General features: G+C 31.9%; 6 protein-coding genes and 1 long non-coding RNA gene across 9 annotated transcripts; 2 read left to right on the forward strand and 5 right to left on the reverse strand.

Annotated features, from left to right (window-relative positions):
- Positions 1–135: 135 nt before the first annotated feature.
- LOC123987826 (facilitated trehalose transporter Tret1-like) lies at positions 136–3373 on the reverse strand. The gene is made up of 4 exons (XM_046285956.1): positions 2786–3373; positions 2448–2710; positions 1751–2175; positions 136–1664 (listed from the first exon to the last, which is right to left on the reverse strand). The coding sequence occupies exons 1-4, from the start codon at positions 2814–2816 to the stop codon at positions 1046–1048; spliced, it is 1338 nt and encodes a 445-aa protein (XP_046141912.1). The 5' UTR covers positions 2817–3373; the 3' UTR covers positions 136–1045.
- A 1038-nt stretch (positions 3374–4411) lies between these two features.
- LOC114872393 (ubiquitin carboxyl-terminal hydrolase 35) lies at positions 4412–7630 on the reverse strand. The gene is made up of 3 exons (XM_029179542.2): positions 6016–7630; positions 5567–5784; positions 4412–5479 (listed from the first exon to the last, which is right to left on the reverse strand). Exons 1-3 carry the CDS (start codon positions 7488–7490, stop codon positions 4536–4538), a joined length of 2637 nt encoding a protein of 878 aa, XP_029035375.2. The 5' UTR covers positions 7491–7630; the 3' UTR covers positions 4412–4535.
- A 775-nt stretch (positions 7631–8405) lies between these two features.
- Positions 8406–9463, reverse strand: LOC114872392 (small ubiquitin-related modifier 3). Its single transcript, XM_029179541.2, has 3 exons — positions 9141–9463; positions 8945–9070; positions 8406–8775 (listed from the first exon to the last, which is right to left on the reverse strand). The coding sequence occupies exons 1-3, from the start codon at positions 9156–9158 to the stop codon at positions 8638–8640; spliced, it is 282 nt and encodes a 93-aa protein (XP_029035374.1). The 5' UTR covers positions 9159–9463; the 3' UTR covers positions 8406–8637.
- A 510-nt stretch (positions 9464–9973) lies between these two features.
- Positions 9974–12871, forward strand: LOC114872334 (glycerate kinase-like). Its single transcript, XM_029179424.2, has 2 exons — positions 9974–10149; positions 10212–12871. The coding sequence occupies exons 1-2, from the start codon at positions 10109–10111 to the stop codon at positions 12364–12366; spliced, it is 2196 nt and encodes a 731-aa protein (XP_029035257.2). The 5' UTR covers positions 9974–10108; the 3' UTR covers positions 12367–12871.
- On the reverse strand, positions 12661–16306 carry LOC114872333 (small G protein signaling modulator 3 homolog). Its single transcript, XM_029179423.2, has 13 exons — positions 16125–16306; positions 15861–16042; positions 15675–15773; positions 15224–15598; positions 15015–15145; positions 14714–14947; positions 14536–14630; positions 14307–14452; positions 14126–14223; positions 13869–14048; positions 13373–13794; positions 13105–13265; positions 12661–13028 (listed from the first exon to the last, which is right to left on the reverse strand). Exons 1-13 carry the CDS (start codon positions 16191–16193, stop codon positions 12836–12838), a joined length of 2385 nt encoding a protein of 794 aa, XP_029035256.1. The 5' UTR covers positions 16194–16306; the 3' UTR covers positions 12661–12835.
- Positions 16307–16538: 232 nt separating this feature from the next.
- On the forward strand, positions 16539–18443 carry LOC114872335. Of its 2 annotated transcripts, XM_029179425.2 has the most exons (5): positions 16540–16709; positions 16835–16981; positions 17103–17287; positions 17366–17499; positions 17612–18443. In XM_029179425.2, the coding sequence occupies exons 3-5, from the start codon at positions 17167–17169 to the stop codon at positions 17771–17773; spliced, it is 417 nt and encodes a 138-aa protein (XP_029035258.2). In that variant the 5' UTR covers positions 16540–16709; positions 16835–16981; positions 17103–17166; the 3' UTR covers positions 17774–18443. The 2 variants fall into 2 exon arrangements, with proteins under 2 accessions (XP_029035259.2, XP_029035258.2); XM_029179426.2 differs by lacking the exon at positions 16835–16981 and having other exon boundaries at positions 16539–16709.
- Positions 18444–18541: 98 nt separating this feature from the next.
- On the reverse strand, positions 18542–20009 carry LOC114872336. Of its 2 annotated transcripts, none has more exons than XR_003788750.2 (3): positions 19881–20009; positions 19457–19619; positions 18542–19154 (listed from the first exon to the last, which is right to left on the reverse strand). It is a non-coding gene; the product is annotated as an uncharacterized LOC114872336 (long non-coding RNA). The 2 variants fall into 2 exon arrangements; XR_003788751.2 differs by having other exon boundaries at positions 18542–19392.
- Between the last annotated feature and the right edge of the window lie 1999 nt (positions 20010–22008).

Consider the following 22008-nt stretch of genomic DNA (forward strand, 5'->3'; position numbering starts at 1 on the left):
TTTTTTAAAACAATGATTATTATTCTTCAACGACGACCTACATTGAAAATTACAATGAAAATAAATAGTGAATACGTTTGTACAGGTATTCGATTTTCAGGAAATTAATAACAATTGCAAAGGGTACTCGATACGGGTGGTAAGTACCTACAGATAAAATGCAAATAAAACGGTATTCGTAATCATCTTTCGCGTGCAGATCTCGAACGGTCATCTATTTATTTGCAATTTACACTGTAGGTAACGAAATTGATTGTTTGCATGATAATTAATACGAGCTGCAAGCTACCTGACGGTATTTCATTTTCCACGTCGAATATTTATCTCTTTACGTTCAGTTAGTTCGGAGAAATTTCATCTGCACAATATTTTTATCATACAGAGAAACATGCTTATATGCGAATATTAGCCTGTTATTCGCGATATATCGTGTAAAGGTATTAATTCGTTTGTTCCGAGTAAACGGTGCTTTTTTATTTTCAATTTAAAATTGAAAAAAGAAAACGGTAACAGTGATGGAATAATCTTCTAAAATTTTTTAATAACGCACCGTTCCTCGAGCTTCTATATTGAAATAATTTTTTCCAAATATTCAACGTAGAATTTATACAATTAAATTTTTGAATAATTTACTAAATAATCTTATAACACAATCAGGCGATGAAACATTAATAAGGGTGGAAACATGAATAGAATAACAATTTGTTAATTATGTAACTACACGTGACACATGTATTATACGTCTGATCAACATCGGGAAATGACTACTGTCAGTAGTAATAGCTTGCATGCAATTAGCATCAGTAGTAACGAGCAGCGTGGATCAGACAGCGATTTACATAATCTAAACAAATCGTTTATCGTTAATTACTCAAATTCTCGTTATTATCAAAATACGCACGAACCGTTAATTTACTATTAATTAATATTTCACGTTCATTTAATAATCACTCACGAAACAAGAGTTTCATATTCTTTCAATTCTCCTGTTATATTCCCGCTCTTTAAATTCAAAGACGAAATTTCTTAATAATATTTACAATAATTATCGTCCATGCAATTGCTCCTGCACCTCCTGTAACGTTTTCCCCTTCGTCTCGGGCATGTAATAAAATACAAAAACGACCCCTGAAAGACTGATCGTAGAGAACAGCCAGAAAGCAGCGTGTATACCATATTGTTCTACGATACTTTGATAAATTGATGTGACTATAACAGCGGAACCATTGCAAACGAACATCCCGATTCCTGTACCGAGAGCCTTAACGTTCGTAGGAAAAACTTCGCTCATCACGGTGAACGGAAGCGCGGCCAAGCCGAAGGCATACATGATCACGTAAAGTATCGATCCCGTAGCGGGCAACCAAGTAATCATGCCGACGTCCGTTTCGTTATTTTGAAGGAAGAAAAATAAACCGACGAGAAAAGTCGAGACGGAAGTGCCGAAGGCGGATATCATTAGCAACGGCCTCCTACCGAACCGATCCACCACGGTCGTGCCAAATATAGTGCATACTACTTGGATAGCACCCAATATCATGGTCACGTATTTACCTTGCAGTTGGTCACCTGTCGCGTTGAAAATTAATTCGGCGTAAGACATTATCGCCTGGCTACCGCTCCATTGCTGAATTATCACCAGACCCAATACGATAAATAACGCTCTGAGAAATGAATAAAAAAAAAGAAAAGCAATTATTATAATTTTTCGAATTTCTTGAACTTCGAAATTATCCGAAAATACACGCACTTTCGATTGCCAGACACTCTCAACAATTCCCATAAACCTGTGTCATTGGCAAGATCTATCTTGACCGATTTTTCAATGGCATCAGCCTCGACGGAAACATCCGTGCTTCCTCTTAATTGCATAAGTGACTTAATCGCCTGGTGGTGTCTTTCGGATCGCATCAATTGATAAGGGGACTCCGGTACCCATAGAACGCTGAAGAAGAAGATAATAGGTCCTAACGAAGACACCAGTGCCAAGTTTCTCAATGAAAGAAACGGACCTATCGTCCATTCGATGAACACACCGAGCTTCGAAGCTATGGTTAACGTGGATGTTAATATCCCACGTATGTTAGCCGGTGATATTTCACCCATGTATACGGTGGCGGCTATGTAGCCGTAACCGGTGCTCAAACCGTACGTGAATCTTCCAGCCATCAATTCCTAGGCAAGAATAGAAACGAATAGGAGAAATTTAATTTTAAAAAACGAAGATAAAAATCGTGCTTCGTGATATGAACAGTCGTTAGGAGATTAAACTGATAATCGGTATCACCTTGCACGGCTTAAAGTACTAAATGTATCGCGCGATCAAACAACTAAAACCGCGAAACTAGATTAAGATTTTACCGTTGACTTCTCTTTTCTCTGAAAATTTCAGTGAATCAGATGAAAAGCTCTCGATACTGAATTATGCAAATTTTTAATAAAATTACCCATGCCGATGTCGCTAGAGCGATCATCATCCATCCTATGACCGCTGGTACCGCGGTCAGGAGTAGGGACCATTTTCGACCGATCACGTTTAAAATGAAATAACAGAGAAGCGAACCAATGGTTCCACCAATGGTCTGAAACGATGTAACCCATGTAGCTTGTTGTGGGGTTAAACGTATAGGATTATCATCTTGCAATAAAACGGGTAACGATGGCGAGGCCCAGCCGAAACAAAGACCATAAGATAGCATGCCCAAGTTACCTGATAAATATTTCATTATTTTTTTTTTGGATAAATTAGAGGATTATGTAAGTTGTATATTCAGTATTTACTTACTAGCAATCGTGGCTAAATATAGTTTCTTCATAGTAATTCAGGTGGGAACTTGTAGTCAAATCTACACCAGGTATTCACAGATACTAAATGAAATAATCGTTATCTCACCGGAGACATTCAATTATGAAACGCCGTATTAAGATAAAAATCCGCATATAAACACAATATTAATGTGAATCCTCTATCCTTTCATTAATTATTTGATCAAGAAAATTTGAACCATTTAAAGCTGCCATGGTACTCAGCGAGATAATCACGAAAAAAGAAATGTATAGGAAAACGAGAAATTATCGTGTAATCTAGAAAAATTATCATATTAATTATCATTTTATTAGTTTAAATTAATGGATCTTTCACACTGGCATTATGTTAACATATTATAAAAACTAACAGAAGAGTAGCACCGAAAATTATATAATAAGAATGTATTTGTGCGATAAAATATTAATCGAACGATTTATTTATTACCCTGAAAATAATTGTGATGCTTGGATAATTTTTTATATAATATCTCCTATTAATAGTAAAATGAACAATAAATACAAGATTAAGTCTAGTTAAAAAAAGAATTGCTATGAATAATTTATTCGCGTACTATTTTAAATGATTTACAATTATATAAAGGCCTAATAAATATTTTATAGTTATAGTGCATCGAATATAAATTAAGACTGATAACGTATCCTTTTTTTCTTTTCTTTTTTAAATATTGAGCTAAGGAATTAATATCATCGATTTGACAGTATAAATTTATCACAGATTCATAATGCTTGGAGTTTCTCTTTTTTTCTTCTCTCTCTTTTTTAATCATCACGATTAAAATATATCTATTTACAACGATAGCAACGGTCATCTTTACATTTTTTTTTTTTTCCATTAATATTACAACAATTCTACAATGAATGTTAACTTATAAGCATTAATCGATTTTGTAGCGTTTATATAAAAGCTACGATATAAATTGCAAGTAAATTACAAATTTATATACATTGCATTTATCGAAGAGTTAACGGATAAAGTAAGAATGAATGTTAGAAGTAAATGTATTGTTTAAAATAACATATGTTTTTATGCTCGTGACAGAAGATTTATATCGGTATCAAATTATGTGCGAATATATTATATAATAATATTTGAGATATTATGCACAACTTTTTTATACGCATATATATAATATATACATATAAACAACCAATCGCGTTACATTTCTTACAAAATATTAAGTTTTTGTTCTTCTTTAAATTACAATTTTATAATGCACTTTTCCGTATCGATAATGTAACATTTGTCAATCTACTGAAATACCGCGTCATGAAATTCGAATGAAAAGGCAGTTTAAATATTATAAAAGTAGAAAGAAAAAGAAGATTTTAAGAACTCGTGAATATTCGAATAGCCATCGTTACTTTACAACATTTTAATGAAATATCGATTAATGTTAACATGTTATCTGAACACTAAAAGTAATGATGAAATATACATTGATGTACAAATTAGTTCTAACTATATAGAAATTTACAATAACAAAACACATCAAAAAACTAATTAGAATAATAAGTAAATAAATAGGTAAAAATTTCGGTACAATACTGTCTTTGAATGTGCTTGAACGTTTACACCAATCGAGGCAATAGCACTGTACTTATAAAGGAACTTTATTTCCCTTCTTGAAGTAAGGAAAATGTATTAGAAATTTACCTGAAGCGTTCGGTTTCATAAAAGAATATACCATTTAAATAGAAAAACTAATTTAATAGAGGAAACGACTCGCAGGCATATTAACCGCACCTCGACAGCTACTGGGGGGAGGATTTTCATCGTCTGAATTTTCATTCTTTCGTAGTAATATCGAATTATGTCGGCCTCGTTGTGATTTTTCTGCTTGATGCCTTAATTCTTCTATGTAAGCTGTAGTATCATTTTCCACAAGTTCTTGTAAATGTTTACTTAGCGTTGACAATTCAGGTTTGTCTTCGTCGTAAACTCCTTCAAATGGTACAGTTTTCTCGTAGAACAATATATAAGGTGTGTCCGGTGGTTTTAACTCTTTGAAGTCATTGAACGTTGTTTGCGATACGTAACTATCATTGAATTTATACCAATTTTGTTTCGAATCACGAGCATACGTAAAGTAATGACCATAGTCCATACTGTAACCCGAATGAACAACGGCAGCATATAATTGATACGTTTCCGTGGTTGTGCATAACGGCGTTGACACAGGTAACTGTATGTGTTCGTTATACATTACTTTATGCCGTAATTTCGTTCTTGGTCTAGTATCAAAATCATAACGGAAATGTTTCAGTATTAAAATCAAGTATGTCGGTGCGTGCAAGATTTTAATGATTCTCTGTGCATCGCACAATTTCATACATTTGTCGCAACGGTATTTATTTTCACCGGTCAATTTTTCTGGTGTTAAATAGTAATTAATGAGATCTTGTACGGAAACCTCTTGATTCTCTTGTATTTCTTCTGGGAAGCACAATTGTAAGTCACGAAATTTGTCCGTATTATGGGAACTAGTATCACACTGAGCACACTGATAAGTTATTTTACATTTTCCTCCGAGAACTCTATGTACAAGAGGTACCTGTGTACTCGTATCTTCTCCGCCCACAGATTGTATACCACTATCTGTGGAGTCTGAGTGTGAATCACTAAGCTGTTGTACTTGGGCTAGATCTTCTCCTGCAATAGACACGATTAATCGAAGTATAAAATTTGTATGTGATAAAAGGAAAAGTGGTGACAAAACGTAATAGAAACGCGAATTACCATGTGTAAAATCAGCTAATGACTGAGTTTTCCGTTCCAAAGCTATACTACCAGTTAAGTCTTCTTCAGTTGTCCATCGCTTAATACTAACTCCCTCCTCATTTACCGATGATATGTCGTTTATTTCTTTATCATCTTTATACTTGAGATTAGAATTATTACCCTCACAGTTTATAGGAGCGGATTTTTCTTGCTCGTGTAAAAGGTCTAAAAGGTGACTGTTAACAATAAATAAATTATGTAATACAGATAAGATATGAAGAATTCATAGAACAAATGAAGAAAAGGATTAATGAGAAAAAACGGAATCGTTTTTAATGTAATAAATATAAAAATGCGCTGAAATAAATGACATGATTATTTCTTACTGACAAACTTACAAATAATAGCTATAAAATTTTATACTTTGGTGTAAAAAATAAGCATAAAAATACTAGCAGCATATTAACCAGAGAAATTCTGAACTATCTTGCTGTTGACCCGGTAGAAAATATGCAGGACGGGAAGCTAATAAAATTTCAGTTGGCGCCAAGGTAATCCTTTTGGAATATAACAACAGTGTAAACAAATTCTGTAACTTTTTAAGTACAACTTGTTCGTCGGCTTTGCTCATAGGTTTGTACATTAATACTTCGTAACAGAATCGCTTGGTCATTAACAGTGCTTGTAATACACTATTCATATAACATGTATTTCCAAGGTTTGAAAGCCCGACTTTTTCCACGTGTGGTTTTAATGGTTCAATTACTGGTTCAACCTCTTCTATTTCGTCTACCCACACATGCTCGGTCCATAATTCCTTAACAATATGCATTCGTGGTGGGACCGGTAAACTGTTCTCTAAATTGTTGAAGACACTTAGGCCTGGAAATCTTAACATAAGCGTTTTCATAATATCGACCAAATTTTGTATGCATTCTTTGCTCGATTCTGAGTCTTCTTTCGTTAAATAAGACAATATCATTTGTGTATTACGTACTATATTTCTAAACAACGACGGATGCCCTTGTCTTTTTAAAACATAAAATATAATTGTAGAAGCATTCTGACGAATTACTGGTACCGATAAAGCGCAAAACATTACATCGAGCGACGCTTTGGTCACCTCCATAAGTATAGAATACTTATGCTGCTTTTCTAAGCCAAGTATAAATTCCATAATCCAAATGCTAAGTCGATCGCCTCTCCACTTTGGAAGCCAACTACAGAGAACCTTTAGAGCTTGAGCTAACTGAGAATCACAATGCGATTCAGATAGGATCCATAAAACAGCTTGAGGTATAATTGATGGTTCTACTACTTGTAATACAGCTGCCAGACCAGGTCCAGGATCTTGTTTCCTTTTGGTATCTGATATAATTCTATATAATGTTTGCAAGCATGTAAAAATTAAATTATTGTTTTCTATATTTTTGGACCTTGTTTGTACCATTTTTAAAAAGTATTGCACTTTAGTAGCATTATCATTGAACTCCAAAATCTTTTTTGGCTCATAAGGCATTGAAAAATTAGACAAACTGATTATAATTGCTTCGCATAGCTTTGAATGATTTATAGAATCTGGCAGATAGATACTATGATCCAATAATACTTGAAGTATCATAGTTAAATGAGACATGTCACTGATCTCTGTATTTCTCAACATTGTTGCAATGTCATTTGAAATTAGATGAACAATCAGTGGTTCCTCTGGCAAATATTTTGCAAACCAGACCATGATTTTTGGTACTTCATGTACATTTTTTATTTCACTATTGAGTACTTCTCGTAAAATACTTTCGTAATTACTTAACTGTTCATATACAGATTCGCTTTCTAATTTTTTAAGTCTAATCCATCCTTCGTTAACCTCTACATCATCACCAACAACTATTAAATTTAAACACTGTTTAATATCGTACTTAAGAATTTGTTCGGTCTCCATTATTCCACAAGTTACTACTTGAATGACACTTTAAATTACTTCTTTACAATTTTTAATAAGAACTATCATTAACCTCAACCAAGAATGACTTTCATGAAAACCTAAATGATTTTACCAGTCCTAGAGAAATAAAAAACAAATGTCAACGTTATAAAGAAAAATTACCTATATCTCTAAGTAACTATTAAAGTTCAGTTTTCACAGTAGAGTCATGCAAATAAGTGACACAGTAATATTTTTCTTAAAAAGTGTATATTTTCATAATGTTACAAAACTAAAAATTATTTATTCATTCAATGAGGAAATCGAAGTAATCCGCACATCTCAACTCAGCGCACCCTCTATATATTGCCAATTTCTGAGTCTGTTGGTCATATACTGAGTGGACAATAATGTGTGCATAACAGGATCAGAACATCATGTTAGTAAAAAATATATAGTTCTTTTTCTCCTCAAAATATTCCCCGGTATCGTATAAAATTACTGGATGAATAGATCAAAATTTTATAATCAGCATTTTATTCAAATTTCTATCATAATTCAATATATGTAATAAATAATTTCAATTTATAATTTGTATAATTAATAATTGTAAAATTTTGTTATAACTTACTAAGATTGAAGAGTAAAAATATTAAAAAATGAATTATTTCTTATAGAAAAGATTAGACGCAATTTATTTTCTGCTTAAATGTACAAAGTAATTATTTTCATGGAAGGTAAATGTAATATTGAATTTAAATTGAAATTATAAAACAAAACCTTTATGAAATTTTTACATTATTAAATATTAATATATTTTTATAACAATACTCTTTATCATTATCCTATTCATGTACTATTACAAGAAACGAAAATACCTAAAAGGTTGAAATGTATTAAGGTTATTATTTTATAATATTAAACGATATAAAATATAGATAAAAAATTACTTTTTAATAAAAGGAACAAGACTGAACTGTACTTAGATATTAAGTTGATGCATATAAAAAGTGTTAGCAATTCTTCCACATTACATAATGAAATAAAATATTCTGTTATGAGAGGAAAGATAGAAAATAATTTATGCCTCTTTTCTGCAATAAGCACTGGAACAGAAATTTTTTATCAAGTCCATTTTTAAACTATTAAAGGACAATTTTAAATCTCAACACAATCCTCCTCCTGTTTGTTGTTGGTAAACTTCTATTGTATCTCCTTCTTCCATTTCAAGAGTTGTTGGTGTATCTAATTCATTTATGGGTTGTCCATCAAATCTAAATCTTACTGCTGCTATTGCTAAGCCCTATAAGTACAAAACAATTATTGTTATTATCAAAATAGTAACTAAATGCTTAGATCATAAATATGACACAAATTTATAAATAAATCATAGAACATTTTATTAATAAAACATAATGTAACCATTGTTCATCAAGTAATGATATCAAATAACAAAACACTCTGAAACTTACCACACGATCACAATAGGCATTCATTAATTTCCTGAGTGGTGTATGTTTTTTTATTTTAAATTGAACCACTGCACTATCTTGGCCCAGAACTTTTAGATTTATGTGTTCTGATTCTGTTTTAGTTTCCTACAACAAAGTATACTCTTGAATTATCACAAAACATTGTAACAACAATTTTGAGGTTATATAGCGTTACCTTCTTTTCGTCAGACATGTTTACAGTTTACCACAAATATATTATTGTGTCACTGATTAATAATAAAATGTTCACGAATTATTTATCGGATTAAATGTAGGTTCCGTAAAATTTCAGTAAATAAACGTATAAATGAGTTACTCGCAATAATCCCGCTCCTACCTTTATACCTACAATCACAACGTTTCCATCTTACACAAGTAGTGTAGTATTGTAGAAAGTTATTGGTATACACGCGTTTTAAAAACCTAACATTACTGACTAATGTTTTCTAGGAAATTTTATTATTTCATTTTGGTACTTGTAACTCTGCTATAATTTAGTGAAAAATGAATATCGCTAGATGAGAAAATGCGTATGCCGCAGTTCATCAGAGTCCATAACTGCGAAAAGACCAGTTTTCGTTCTTCGCGCATCTCCAGTACGCATCTTCGCCCTGATTGGCGATACTCCCAAACAAAGTGGAAAGCGATTAGCAGAGAGCTCGCTGCGTTCCCCCACCATCTTCCAACCTGCGCGTCGCAGTTACGGACTCTGGTAAACTGCGGTATACTACTATGTTAAAAATAAATCTTTATAAACATCTTATATACATATACCGCAGTTCACCAGAGTCCATAACTGCGATGCGCAGGTTGGAAGATGGTGGGGGAACGCAGCGAACTGTTCACCAGAGTCCATAACTGCGACGCGCAGGTTGGAAGATAGTGGGGGAACGCAGCGAGCTCTCTGCTAATCGCTTTCCACTTCGTTTGGGAGTATCGCCAATCAGGGCGAAGATGCGTACTAGAGATGCGCGAAGAACAAAAACTGGTCTTTTCGCAGTTATGGACTCTGGTGAACTGCGGTATATGTAGATATCAATTTTTAAAAATTGGTTAAAAGCAAAGCATAAATAAAAAAATAGTGGTTGCATTAAACCTATGGTACTGTTGTAAGAATATGTCTGTACAATAGATAATTTAAATATGCATTGTAAGAATATATTGCATAAATTCACACAATACAGGCAAGTGTTTTAAATAGTCCAGATGTAATATTTATATTTATACTATCTTGACATTATTTCAGTAATCCAGTTTTTTTTAAATTTAACCTATCAAACTTAAATCAATTTACACATAGAAGGATGTCTACTGATATAAAATCCCTTGAAGAAACAAAATCTATTTTGAAAAAACTGTATTTTGCTGGTGTTGAAGCAGTTTCACCTAAAACTCTTATATTGAATAAAGTTAAATTTAAAAATGGAGTATTGTATGCAGGAGACCAAAGTTTTGAGCTTAAAGAAAATGTTTATTTGATTGGCTTTGGCAAAGCTGTGATGGGTATGGCAATAATTCTTGAGCATATGCTTGGCAATTATTTGAAGAAAGGTATAATCAGCGTTCCTTCTGCATCAACAAATGCAATGTGGGAATCTGAAGATAAAACATATTTTCCTAAGTTAACAACTAGTGTGGTAGAATATCGTGAAGGTGGCATAAATAATCAGCCAGATGATAGATGTTGGGAGACAACACATGATATCATAGACTTAGCAGAATCTTTAACAGAAAATGATACTTTAATTGTATTGATATCAGGTGGAGGTTCCGCATTGCTTTATATGCCACGGCCAACAATTGATCGTGATGATAAATTAGAGCTTTGCAAAAAGCTTCAAAATGCAGGAGCTGATATCAAAGAACTTAATATAGTAAGAAGAAAATTATCTATGGTGAAAGGTGGAGGCCTGGCTCGAATGGCTTATCCAGCTTCTGTTATCACTTTGATATTATCTGATATTGTTGGTGACCCTGTAGATTTAATTGCTAGTGGTCCAACTGTATATAGTAACAAAATACCAAAAGAAGTAATAAATGTATTAAAAAAGTATAATTTATTCCAAAGTTTAGAAGGTGATCTGAAGAAGATCATAATGGCCAAAGAAAAATTTAAAGATCGTAAACTAATAACTCGAAAAAAGAAAGAATTTAAACATGTAAATAATATTATTTTGGGAAATAATTTGGTAGCTGTTGAAGGAGCTGCTTTTGAAACATACCGCAATCAGCTCACTCCTATAATATTAAGAACCGATGTTGCGGGAGATGTTCGTGATGTCAGTTTAGCATATGCTCATATAACAAGTTTAATATGTCTTGTATTAGATAAAAAATTAGAAAGAGAAGAATTCTTTGAAAAAGTAAAAGATATTCCTATACTTTCACTGCCTCCTGCTAAAGTGGATGAAATCTATAATTTGATTGAAAATGTTAGTGGAGAAGGATTAGTACTGATTGGAGGAGGTGAACCAACAGTGGTAGTTAAAGGAAAAGGAAAAGGTGGTAGAAATCAAGAACTAGCTCTACATTTTTCTTTAGACTGGTTGGCAAAGATAAAAAGTAATCCCCGGTTTGCGGAATATAATGTGGTAATGTTAAGTGCAGGTACAGATGGCCAAGATGGTCCAACTGATGCAGCAGGAGCATTTGGTTACCCTGCAATTGGTCCAATACTTCACGATATATATCAGAAAGCGAAACATTTAACTTCCGAAGTGGTGATTAAAGCAGAAATGAAAAAAGAAGCCATTAAAAAGAAAGAAGAAGAAAAGCAACTATTAGAATCATTGCGACCTAAAGAAATATGTAAAACGCAATTATTAAGTGGTTTTTTTCCAAAAAAACGTACAGAGGAACAAAGTGAAATAAAAGATGAAATAGAAGCAAGAAAGAAACTTGATTCGATAATAGATGAGGAAACTTTACTTCCATTCGTATACCAAACATTGGAAATAGAACGTATGTTACCTCAAAATGCTTTAAAAGAAAATGATTCATATAATTTATATTCACGGTTTAAGAAAGGTGCAGATTTATTAAAAACTGGTTTTACTGGTACCAATGTCATGGATTTACATTTTATTTATATTAAACAACGTAAGTGTGAATGTAAGATAGATTTCGAAAAAGAATTATCTGAAAACAATTTAAATATGCATGATTTATATATTGATCCATCAACTATTGAAAAATATAAAGGAATGCGCGAATTAGGAATGTTTAAATGGCATAAGGATTTGTACAGATCATCTCGTGTTAGTAAAGATGAAGCTGAACAGCTAAATTTAAGAATTATCGATGATAATTTGCTGGATCCATGTTGTCGCAAAGAAAGAAAATTTCCGAAAACAAATGTTTTGAAAGATAAAAAAGTTCCAGTGCCATATGAATATCCATAGCAATTTATTAATGAAGTACAATTAACAAATATTGTTTACGAAACACTTATTTATATATATTAAAACGTAAAAAAAATTGAATAAATAGAACATTTGATACTGAACACTGGATTACTAAACATTTGATAAATTTAATGACATTTCTCAAATAGAATTTACAGAAATATAAAATATACGTATGTACATACAATGTTTATATGTATATATAATTTTTGTTCAGTGTAATAAATTAACGTGGTTAAAAATTTGTTTACAATAAATAATGTTTAAATAATGTATACATAGTAGACAAAATTGTAGATATATTACTGTATTTTTATGACACTCAAGCACAGACACGCACACGTACATTCTCACAGGATGTATATTATAATGTACATACACAAAAAAAACTTATCTGTACTACTGTGATTTACATAATATGTAAGAGATTTAACGTAAATATTTTTATCGCTTTTGATATTGTACGCTAAAGATCCCAGCTAAATAAATGATGTTTAACTAACATATCGCGAACACCATCTTTTAACGGCTGCGATTGTTCTTTTTTGGGTGGTAATTCCCAATCAGGATTCAAATTAAAAGCAAATTGACTTAATATTCTTAATTCGCATTTAATTTGTACCCACCCAGGACTATATATAAAACTCCATGGTTGGTACCTATAAAATTAATAATATATAAATTAATATTGCAAGGAATAACTTATTACGCATAATTTTACATAAAATTTAGTACCATTTTTGTACAACTTCAACACAAGAACATAAAACTTCAAGCCATAAATGTAACACCTGTTCATTTAATCCCAAACAAATAAGGGATCGTAATTTTACATCCATCTGTGCATGTGCATTATCATGTGTTAAATTTACCGATTGAACACATCGATATAACAACTGAAATAAATTATAAGCAAGATAAAATTAGTTTACATATAGTATATACACACATATATATATATATATGTATATATGATTATGAAGAAATAGTTTTTGAGTATTACCTCTTCTGGTGTAAGAACCTTACCATCTTCATCTAATCTATACGTTTTACAAAGTACCAATCTGCTATAAACTGAATTAAAATCTTTTTCTACTTCTCTGTTTGAGGCTTCTTCTATAAAAAGCCATGGATGACATGGACCGCCCAAAAATGATGGTTTACGCATTCCATGTTCTAGTACTGCTTTAATAGCCGGGCATAAAGTTCCTCTAACTAAATCCGTAACAACTTCGCTAACTGTGTCGTCTCCGGCACACGTATACTGTTTACTTCTTTCATCCAATAACTCTACAAATTTTGCCGGGAACCACCCTCTTAATCCATTGAGTTCCCCCACCCAGCAATGTTCATCTTTTTGACTTATAATCGTAATTATATCATTTTTTCGAAAACCTAATTCATCGTCGTCATGTCTTTCAAAATCTACGATAGAATATGGTTAGAATAATGGTAAATTCTAATTAAAAATATTTTCATAACTTAAATATATAAAATACCTAATAATGCTTTAGCTCTTCTTTTCCTAGTACGTGATACATTAATGTAATTATCATGATCTTTTCCATGACTCTCCATACTATAATCTGCTATAAGTACAATATCACTTAATTTCGGATCAACATTTATGAAATGTCTTGCAAGTTGTAAAACAGCTTCCCTTAAATCTACCAAGATTTCTGTAACATTTAATTCGTATCTTCAATATTCTTATAATATTATCATTAGAATATAACTTGTTTCTTTAATGCGCGACCTGTTTGACGGATATTTTTTGACTTTGCATCTTCTTCGGTTTCGTAATTTCCAAATAAAAATGTTTGAAGCATCGATTTGTTCTTTTTCATTTGGCGTCTATAACGAAGTGTAAATAACTGTATAGATTGCGAACCTATATGATTAATTAAAAACTTAAAGTGATATAAACAATAATATACCTATTGAGGTGTTGTTTGGGTAAATTTGGTACAGCATCAGGATTACCTACTAACCCTCCTTGATCAGCCATTAAGTAGGCTAAGTCCCTACGTCTGTGAGTTTCAATTAAAACATCTGTTAATGATCCACTTACCTCTAAAGATGCCTAAGACCAAAAAAAGGTAGCCAATATATTATATCATTTTTTATTTGTTCATAATTTAAAGTTTAATTAAAATAAAAACTTACATTAAACAATTGATCTACATCATCAATATCTCCTGGTATATCCGAAAGTGCATTAAATATTTGTGCAGAATTTTCCAGTTGAATTAATTCAGACTCTGAAAAAGAATTTAAACATTATACTATATATATATATATATATAATTCATTATCCCCTATGGAAATAAGGATAAATGTATACCTTTAATTTTTAACATTCCAAGGGTAACTTGGAACAAAACTATAGATCCATCAAACAGAAACATATCCCATATGCGTAATAATATTTTCATGTGTACAACAGATGCAAATAAAGTTAGGAACCAGTGTAAAGATATTAAACTTAATTCTATGTCATGTTGAATCAGTACTTGATCTATATGGGGGAGAAAATTTGATACTAATGTACGAAGTACTCGTTGATCCGCTTGGATACCTGTTAGACATTTTTAAAATTAACAATAATTAAACTTGTATTATTTAATATACCAATCATACAGTACCTAACAATGTTGAAGAATAATAAGATGCTGGCAATAAATCCTCTACTATTGTAGCCATCATCCAAAAAGCATCTTCTTCCTCTAATAGTAATAAAAGAGAAGCTGCTATTGTGCCTGTACCTTGGCAGTATCTTTAGAGAACAAATAGATAATGATACAGTTATGAAATACAAGTATGGAAATACTGCTTTATAAAAGTAATCCATTACCCAATATCGGGATATAGCCAAGCGAGAGCACGCATAACGCGTCTCAAACGTGGTATTCCAGTGCTATGAAGATGACTGAAACATGCATTAGAAGGCATAATACGAAGCAAATCTTTTTCTATTTGTTTATTGGTCATTAATGCATCATTATTTGATGCTTTTATTATATCTTTGTATGTTATTTCAGAAGAAGATTTTTTTTGAAGTGCTCCTGACATTCTCATCCATATTTGTGGCCTAAGAGAATGAGGTACACCATGACGGACCATGTCGCGTAATTTATCCGTGCGAGGTAATCTTCTGTCCATATTCTGCCAGGAAAGTTCTGCTACTTCCTTATTGTGACTAAACTCTAACAGAGCAACCCATTGTAATCTATGGTATAAGATTTGTCAAGTTTATTGCATTATATACTTATAATTATATACTCATTCATTGCTTTTATATCTACCTATGTTGAGGATCCTCAACAAATGGAATACCTAATAATTTTTTTGAACTCTGTTCTGGACCATCTTCTTCTTCCACACGAAAACCAAATTCATCAAACCTAACATATTCAATTAAACAAATGACTTATCTATATCAAAATATAAATAAAAGTAATGTTTTGTAAAATATTATCTATAACAAACACCTATATTCTGGTTGTGAATTAGGATCATCTGGTTGATTTAATTTAGCTAATATATCTTGGGGCCACATGGATGGTGTCAAAGCAGAAAAAGAGCCTCCTGGTGCAGGAGATAAAATTTCTCCACATAATCCTGTAATTTCCATTTCAAACTCATCTTCGGAAACTGCAGTTTCCAATTTTTTCTGAAAAGTAGATACAAAACGATTTGGGACAATGAGAATCTATGTTAACTTTCACAATAGTTACACATATTTGTGATCTTACATTGTGATCTTCTTTTCCAACGTAACCTTCATGATCACGAACATTAAACAATGATTTAGCAATATCCATTTTACAGAAGGTTTTTTTATTATCTATTATGATTGTTGAATATATTCGTCTTTTTTTATTATGTTATACTATTTGTATATCACACCGCTTCTCATGCTACCTAACATTGAGAATAGGGTTGACAGTACTGACAGTTTTATTGAGTTTTGTATTTATTTCGCCATCTGACGATGTTAATGATAAACCAATAATAGTGCTCTTTTTAAACTACTTATTGTATGTAGATCTTTTCTTTAACTTTTTAACCCTCGGTCGGCAAATGGTGGGTTCGAATCTCTGAGTTATAATATTGAACATGACATCATTCAATGGTTCATAAGAGTAATTTAAAGAGAGCATGCGCATAACCTGTCATAGCTCATAGTATTCGAACGTTTGTTAAACGCGTGATGTCATTATTGTTTGATGTTAATATTATTGTTTTGTGATTTTCGTTTGTCATAGCGTTGACAACTATTACGTTAAGTTCATAGTGTGTAACGTTATTGAAATTACGGGGACGACGTTTCGTTAAAGGTGAGCTTCATGTCTGGAGAGTAACGTCGTGCCGACGATCGTCGTGACGTAGCACATTTTTAGATTTCATAGCTCTATATGTTTCAAACAAAGTTTGATAGATTAATGAGTTTTAACAATAACAGAGCGAAGGACGGAGAATTCTGATATCGTCAATCTAATCGGAGTCATCCGCTCGAGATGATGAATTTTGAAGAAGAAAGTGGATCCGTGAGATCCTCATCACGATATATTTGTTGTTGTCTCGCAACAGCTAGATATAACAGTTCAAAGTAAATTTTCCTAATTCGTGTTTAAACGATTCTTTTACATGATCATGTTTTCTCATACATCATTCAATATCATTGTATACGTAGTACTTCTAAATGCTCATTAATTGTATTAATGTTTTAGTGCATATAGATATTTTGTAGACCATCCAGTCTGAGTATATTGTCAGCCGAAGTAGGCAAGGACTATGAATGCATTACAAAATCAAAATACTCATGAATTAATTCAGTGTAGATACGATAATAGTAATAATAACTACAGATTAATGGAATATATTAATTTGGATAACCGTATAAACGATCCTCTCAGTAAGCAACAACACAAAGAAAAATGTTTCATACAGTTTTAATGAATAATGAGCTACATTTAGTTATACACATTTATAGGTGAACCAGAGGTAACTATGAGTTTAAATGAAAGTTCAGCACAATTACCAGTCCATCCTTTGGAGGAATTAGAAGAAGATATGTTTGATGATGAAGCTGATGCTATGATTCAAGATATAAGTACAGAATCTGAGGTAAATGGATAAATATCATACAAGTATTCTCTTTTAGTTTTACAGTGTTTCAGATTGCTTGTATAATAATACCTTTACACTATGCTAAAAATTACTTTATTTTTATTTTTAGGAACAAGTAGTACCATCCAGTCAGATAAGTAATATTTATAAGTATCAGGAGGAACTTACTATTTCTGATGACGAGGTAGATGAGGGTATATTTGAAGACGAACCAACATCTAATTTAGTATTACCTGATGATAATAACAGGCATGATTCTCAACCTCCGTGAATGCCTATCTGGTTGTAGTTGATGTGTTTGTAGAGTAGCACTCTGTGCTCACTTACTATCAACATCTAATGTTATTCTGTTCTTCCATCAACCAGAATTACAGAACATATTTTAAGTTCTGTGATAGTAACATTAGAGTATTGATTGATGTTTTATACAAGAAGAAAGCATTCCATATGATATTATAATTTGCAATCAATCGTAATTTAATATACAACCAAGCATTAACCAATTATATTAAATATAATGCATGTTTCTGTTAAACTTGGATGTATCAATGAATGAGAGATTTTATAATGGTTACTTGAGATTGATATAAATTTTATTTGAGATTTTAGTATGAGAATTATATATATATATTTATTATACAATATGATACATATATTTTTGAGGTCATTATTTTTGTGATTATTACAATTACCTGAACATAAAAAAAGATAAGCAAAGAATAACCCTTAAATTAAATTGTATAAATCCATTTTATCGAAATGTAACATGGTATTAATACTCAATAATAAAACATTCATTTCAATATTTTGCAATTATTCAATCGCAAAATATACATAGTAATTGAGTATTCAGTTACGATTGTTTTACGCCTAGATGACGTGCTCCAAATAATTGCATGTATGATGAAGGAAATATATGAATAAAATTTAATTAAAGGAAATATTCATTACAAGTTGGTCAGTAGCATCCGTCCTCTCGTTTGCATTAAATAGTTTGTCAGTGTTTCATTAAACAGTGCAGACGATTATTATCAGTAATTTAAAACACTTAGTATTTAGCATTACTTCTCAGGGAATCTTTTATCTTAAAAAATGCGTAACGGTATAATTGTAATAGCTTTTCTTAGTCACATCGTTGAATATTTTAAATCTTAGGTACAGATAAAATATTTTATCAGTGCAATAAAACATCCCGCGGAGGGATTTTATTGTTTAACGGAATTTTTTTTTTTTCATTCAGCTTACGCGAAAGTTCAATGACACTACAACCATGATTTCAGTTATATTGAGTGGGTTAATTTGATTCAATGTTCTTGTGATTCAGGGCAGAAAGTCGCTGTAATATTTATGCTTTATCAGATGTATGCACAGGTTTAATATATTATCTAGTTTCTACTGTTTCAAAGAATATTTCTCTATGAATGAGAATAGAGTTCTTTTCAAATATTCATTTGAAATAACGGGATTGTTTGATTTATTCCTTTAATTATAATATCAACTTTATATGATTTTACTTTATATGGTTCGAAGTAACTGGACATTGATTCATAATTCCTTTATTCATTGTTATTTATCAGGGATTCTGTTTTCCGTCATTTAAATGCAACTTTCGCTCATTTGTAAAAGCAATATACAGTTCCCAACTGTGATTTCTATAAATTATAGACATTTGTGAAATGACATCAATCATTCGGTAAATGGAACAGGTAGATCGCTTAAAGTGAACGTAAATCCATCATTCGACGAGCGTACTGTCTAGATAAATAATTTACCCATCGTTATTAATTTTTCTTATCATGAAATAAATAATTTATTGAGAGTGTTCGGTGTTGCATTTCGTCGCATGTCCATCGAAAAGCAACTTTTTTGTCATCCAACACGCAAATGAGCCTGCACAATGTCGAATGCTAGAATTACTTTCTGACTCGTGTTTGAAAGTGAAATTGAATCTTACCGAATCGAATTTCGAACAGTTTCCTTGAGAACATAGTCGACAATCATAGTGAACTCTTTTATTGTTCCCATCGTTGATTCGTCCACGTTGCGAAATTCTATGATGTCGAATGTAAATTCCAGAATTCAGGCAATATTATAATTATATTTTCACTTTATCATTTCTGTAGAATTAATTATTGTTGGTCAAGTTTTTTGCGTAATTGATTAGGGATTGGTGGACCTAACCCCTCAAAATATGCCCCCTTTCCACACATCAATAATTATTGCAACGAGTAAAAAAATATCAATTCGTAAAATCTTATTTTACTTATTTACTTATTTTAATATCTATGTTCCTTTTATAAATATAATAATATTTGACATTCTATGAAACATGCTCCATATATTGTAATATAATTATATTTTACCTATGTCTTTATTACCTTCGATTGCCACAAAATTTGCATTTTCCTTTCGTTGTAATCTTACACCATGGTACATGATTCGAGAATGCGGAAGTGATTGCGAAATTTCATGTTAATGTCAGATTGGAACAAGAGAAGCTGTCTTTGCGTTTTTATTCAATTCGCACAAAAGAGGACACGTGGGTACGATAAAATTTAAACTATTTGAAATTTCATTTCCAAATGATATTCAGAGTATATCAGTGACAATGGCAAAGATTAATTATACATTAAAAACTATCAGATACTCATTTGGAGTTTCTTGAGTCCTAGGCATATAAATTAAAATCAGGGCCCTCTATACTTTTTAATTAAATTCAGAAGTCGAAGCCAGCAGATCTTTATTGCATTTATTTTTCTAAATCAGATTTATAATTTTATACAGTGACAATATTTACAAATATTGAATTGTAATTCTTGTAGGAGTTGAAACCTTGAAGATAGTAATTTTGAAAGTCATCGTACAATTGTAGGTCGGTTACGCAAATGTAATGAAATTACTAAAAATTTTAAGACTTTCGCAAATGAAAGGTATACGACGTTTCATAATCTTGTCGTTCGAAATAAATATGGGAAGCGTATTTCATCAGGTCAGTATTCATTGTGCATTACGATCTCAGAAATCGTACAACACGATGTCTGGTGTAATTCAAGCCAGAGTCCAGTTTCGCTGGGACAGAAATACCGGGCGATAGTTTTGCAAGCAGTTTCGTGTTTCAAGTAAGGACGACAACTTTTCATTGGCAATACTAGAAGCATGTATCTTAAAGCATCCTTTAAATCGTCTCAACTACTATCCATTTCTAATAAATTAAATAATAATTGTTTTGTAACAAAGAAAATACATTTAGAACTAAATGCAATTAAAAATAAAATATACAATAATGTAAAATTCTTATTATATGAAATTATAAGTAAAAGTTATCTTCGAATTAAGCCACATTGATTATTTGACACTTTTAGTAAATCTAGGGAACCCTAGATAAAAAGCCTAGTTACACCAATGATCATATAGTGTATATGGTGTTGCCTATCTTACGGGGCAGGATTGAAAGGATTAAGTATGTACTTTTGTACAGGTTTCCTCGACTTGTTTTATACTCCATCCGTTACAGTCCCGCTTATTTCCAATCGCATTTTTCATCTCGTTCGCATATGCAAATTTTATATTGTGCTTCCCCAGAATGACATGGAACGTTTTTCATTCATGAAACAGCGGAAGAACTTTTACCTCGCCCACACGTGAAGATGAAATCTTTCGCTCGCTGTTTTATTTATCCACTAAAGTGCTATTCGTCGAAATGTTTAGCGAAATAGCTGGGATGGGTAGTTTCGAAATGATCAATCTAGGTCGAAACCGGTTTCGGTTGACCCCGATGATCTTTTTACAAAATACCAATGGATTATGCATAGTATATTTTCTTCGCAATTATCATAATTTTATGCTGTTTCAATTAAATATTATACAATTTTTCTGACTTCTTGAATCGTATCTTAAAATCAGTATACAAGGATTATAATGTTATAGTCCTTGCACAATTTGAAGAAATTTTATTGCTTTTGTTATTTAATAAATTGAAGAACTTTTTATCCCTGTAGAATATATTAACAAAGTTTGTATAGAAACCTATAGAACACTTTATATAATAAGGACGTTCCAAATAGGCATGGAAGCATCCTTCGAAATGTGTCAAACAGAAGAGGAATCGTCTGTTTTCTCGTCACGTTGAAGTGGTACTGGTCGATATAGTTCAAAGTTACCGGACAATGGAAGAGGTCTTTGATTGCGAATCAAAATGCATTCGGCATCCTTGACTACTATTGTAACATTGCTTTCTTCATTCACGAGCTGGCTATAAATCGAATTTAGGGCTACCGCGGAGACAGACTGATGTATTCACGAGACGTGCTTTTTCATGGACTCTCTAGACGTGCGCCTTTCAGAGACGTGGAAGGCCAGTGAACTCTTTTCGATCTTTCTCCGGTGAAGCTACATTTTCTCTAGTTCATCTTCCAGGCATCCCTTTTTTGCGCTCCCCTTCAGTTCACTGGCCTACATTCTCCTTAATACTTCATTTCCACCGCATTTCTTATATTTTTAAATATA

This window comes from Osmia bicornis, chromosome 5 (assembly GCF_907164935.1).
Source record: "Osmia bicornis bicornis chromosome 5, iOsmBic2.1, whole genome shotgun sequence".
Taxonomy (NCBI): domain Eukaryota; kingdom Metazoa; phylum Arthropoda; class Insecta; order Hymenoptera; family Megachilidae; genus Osmia; species Osmia bicornis.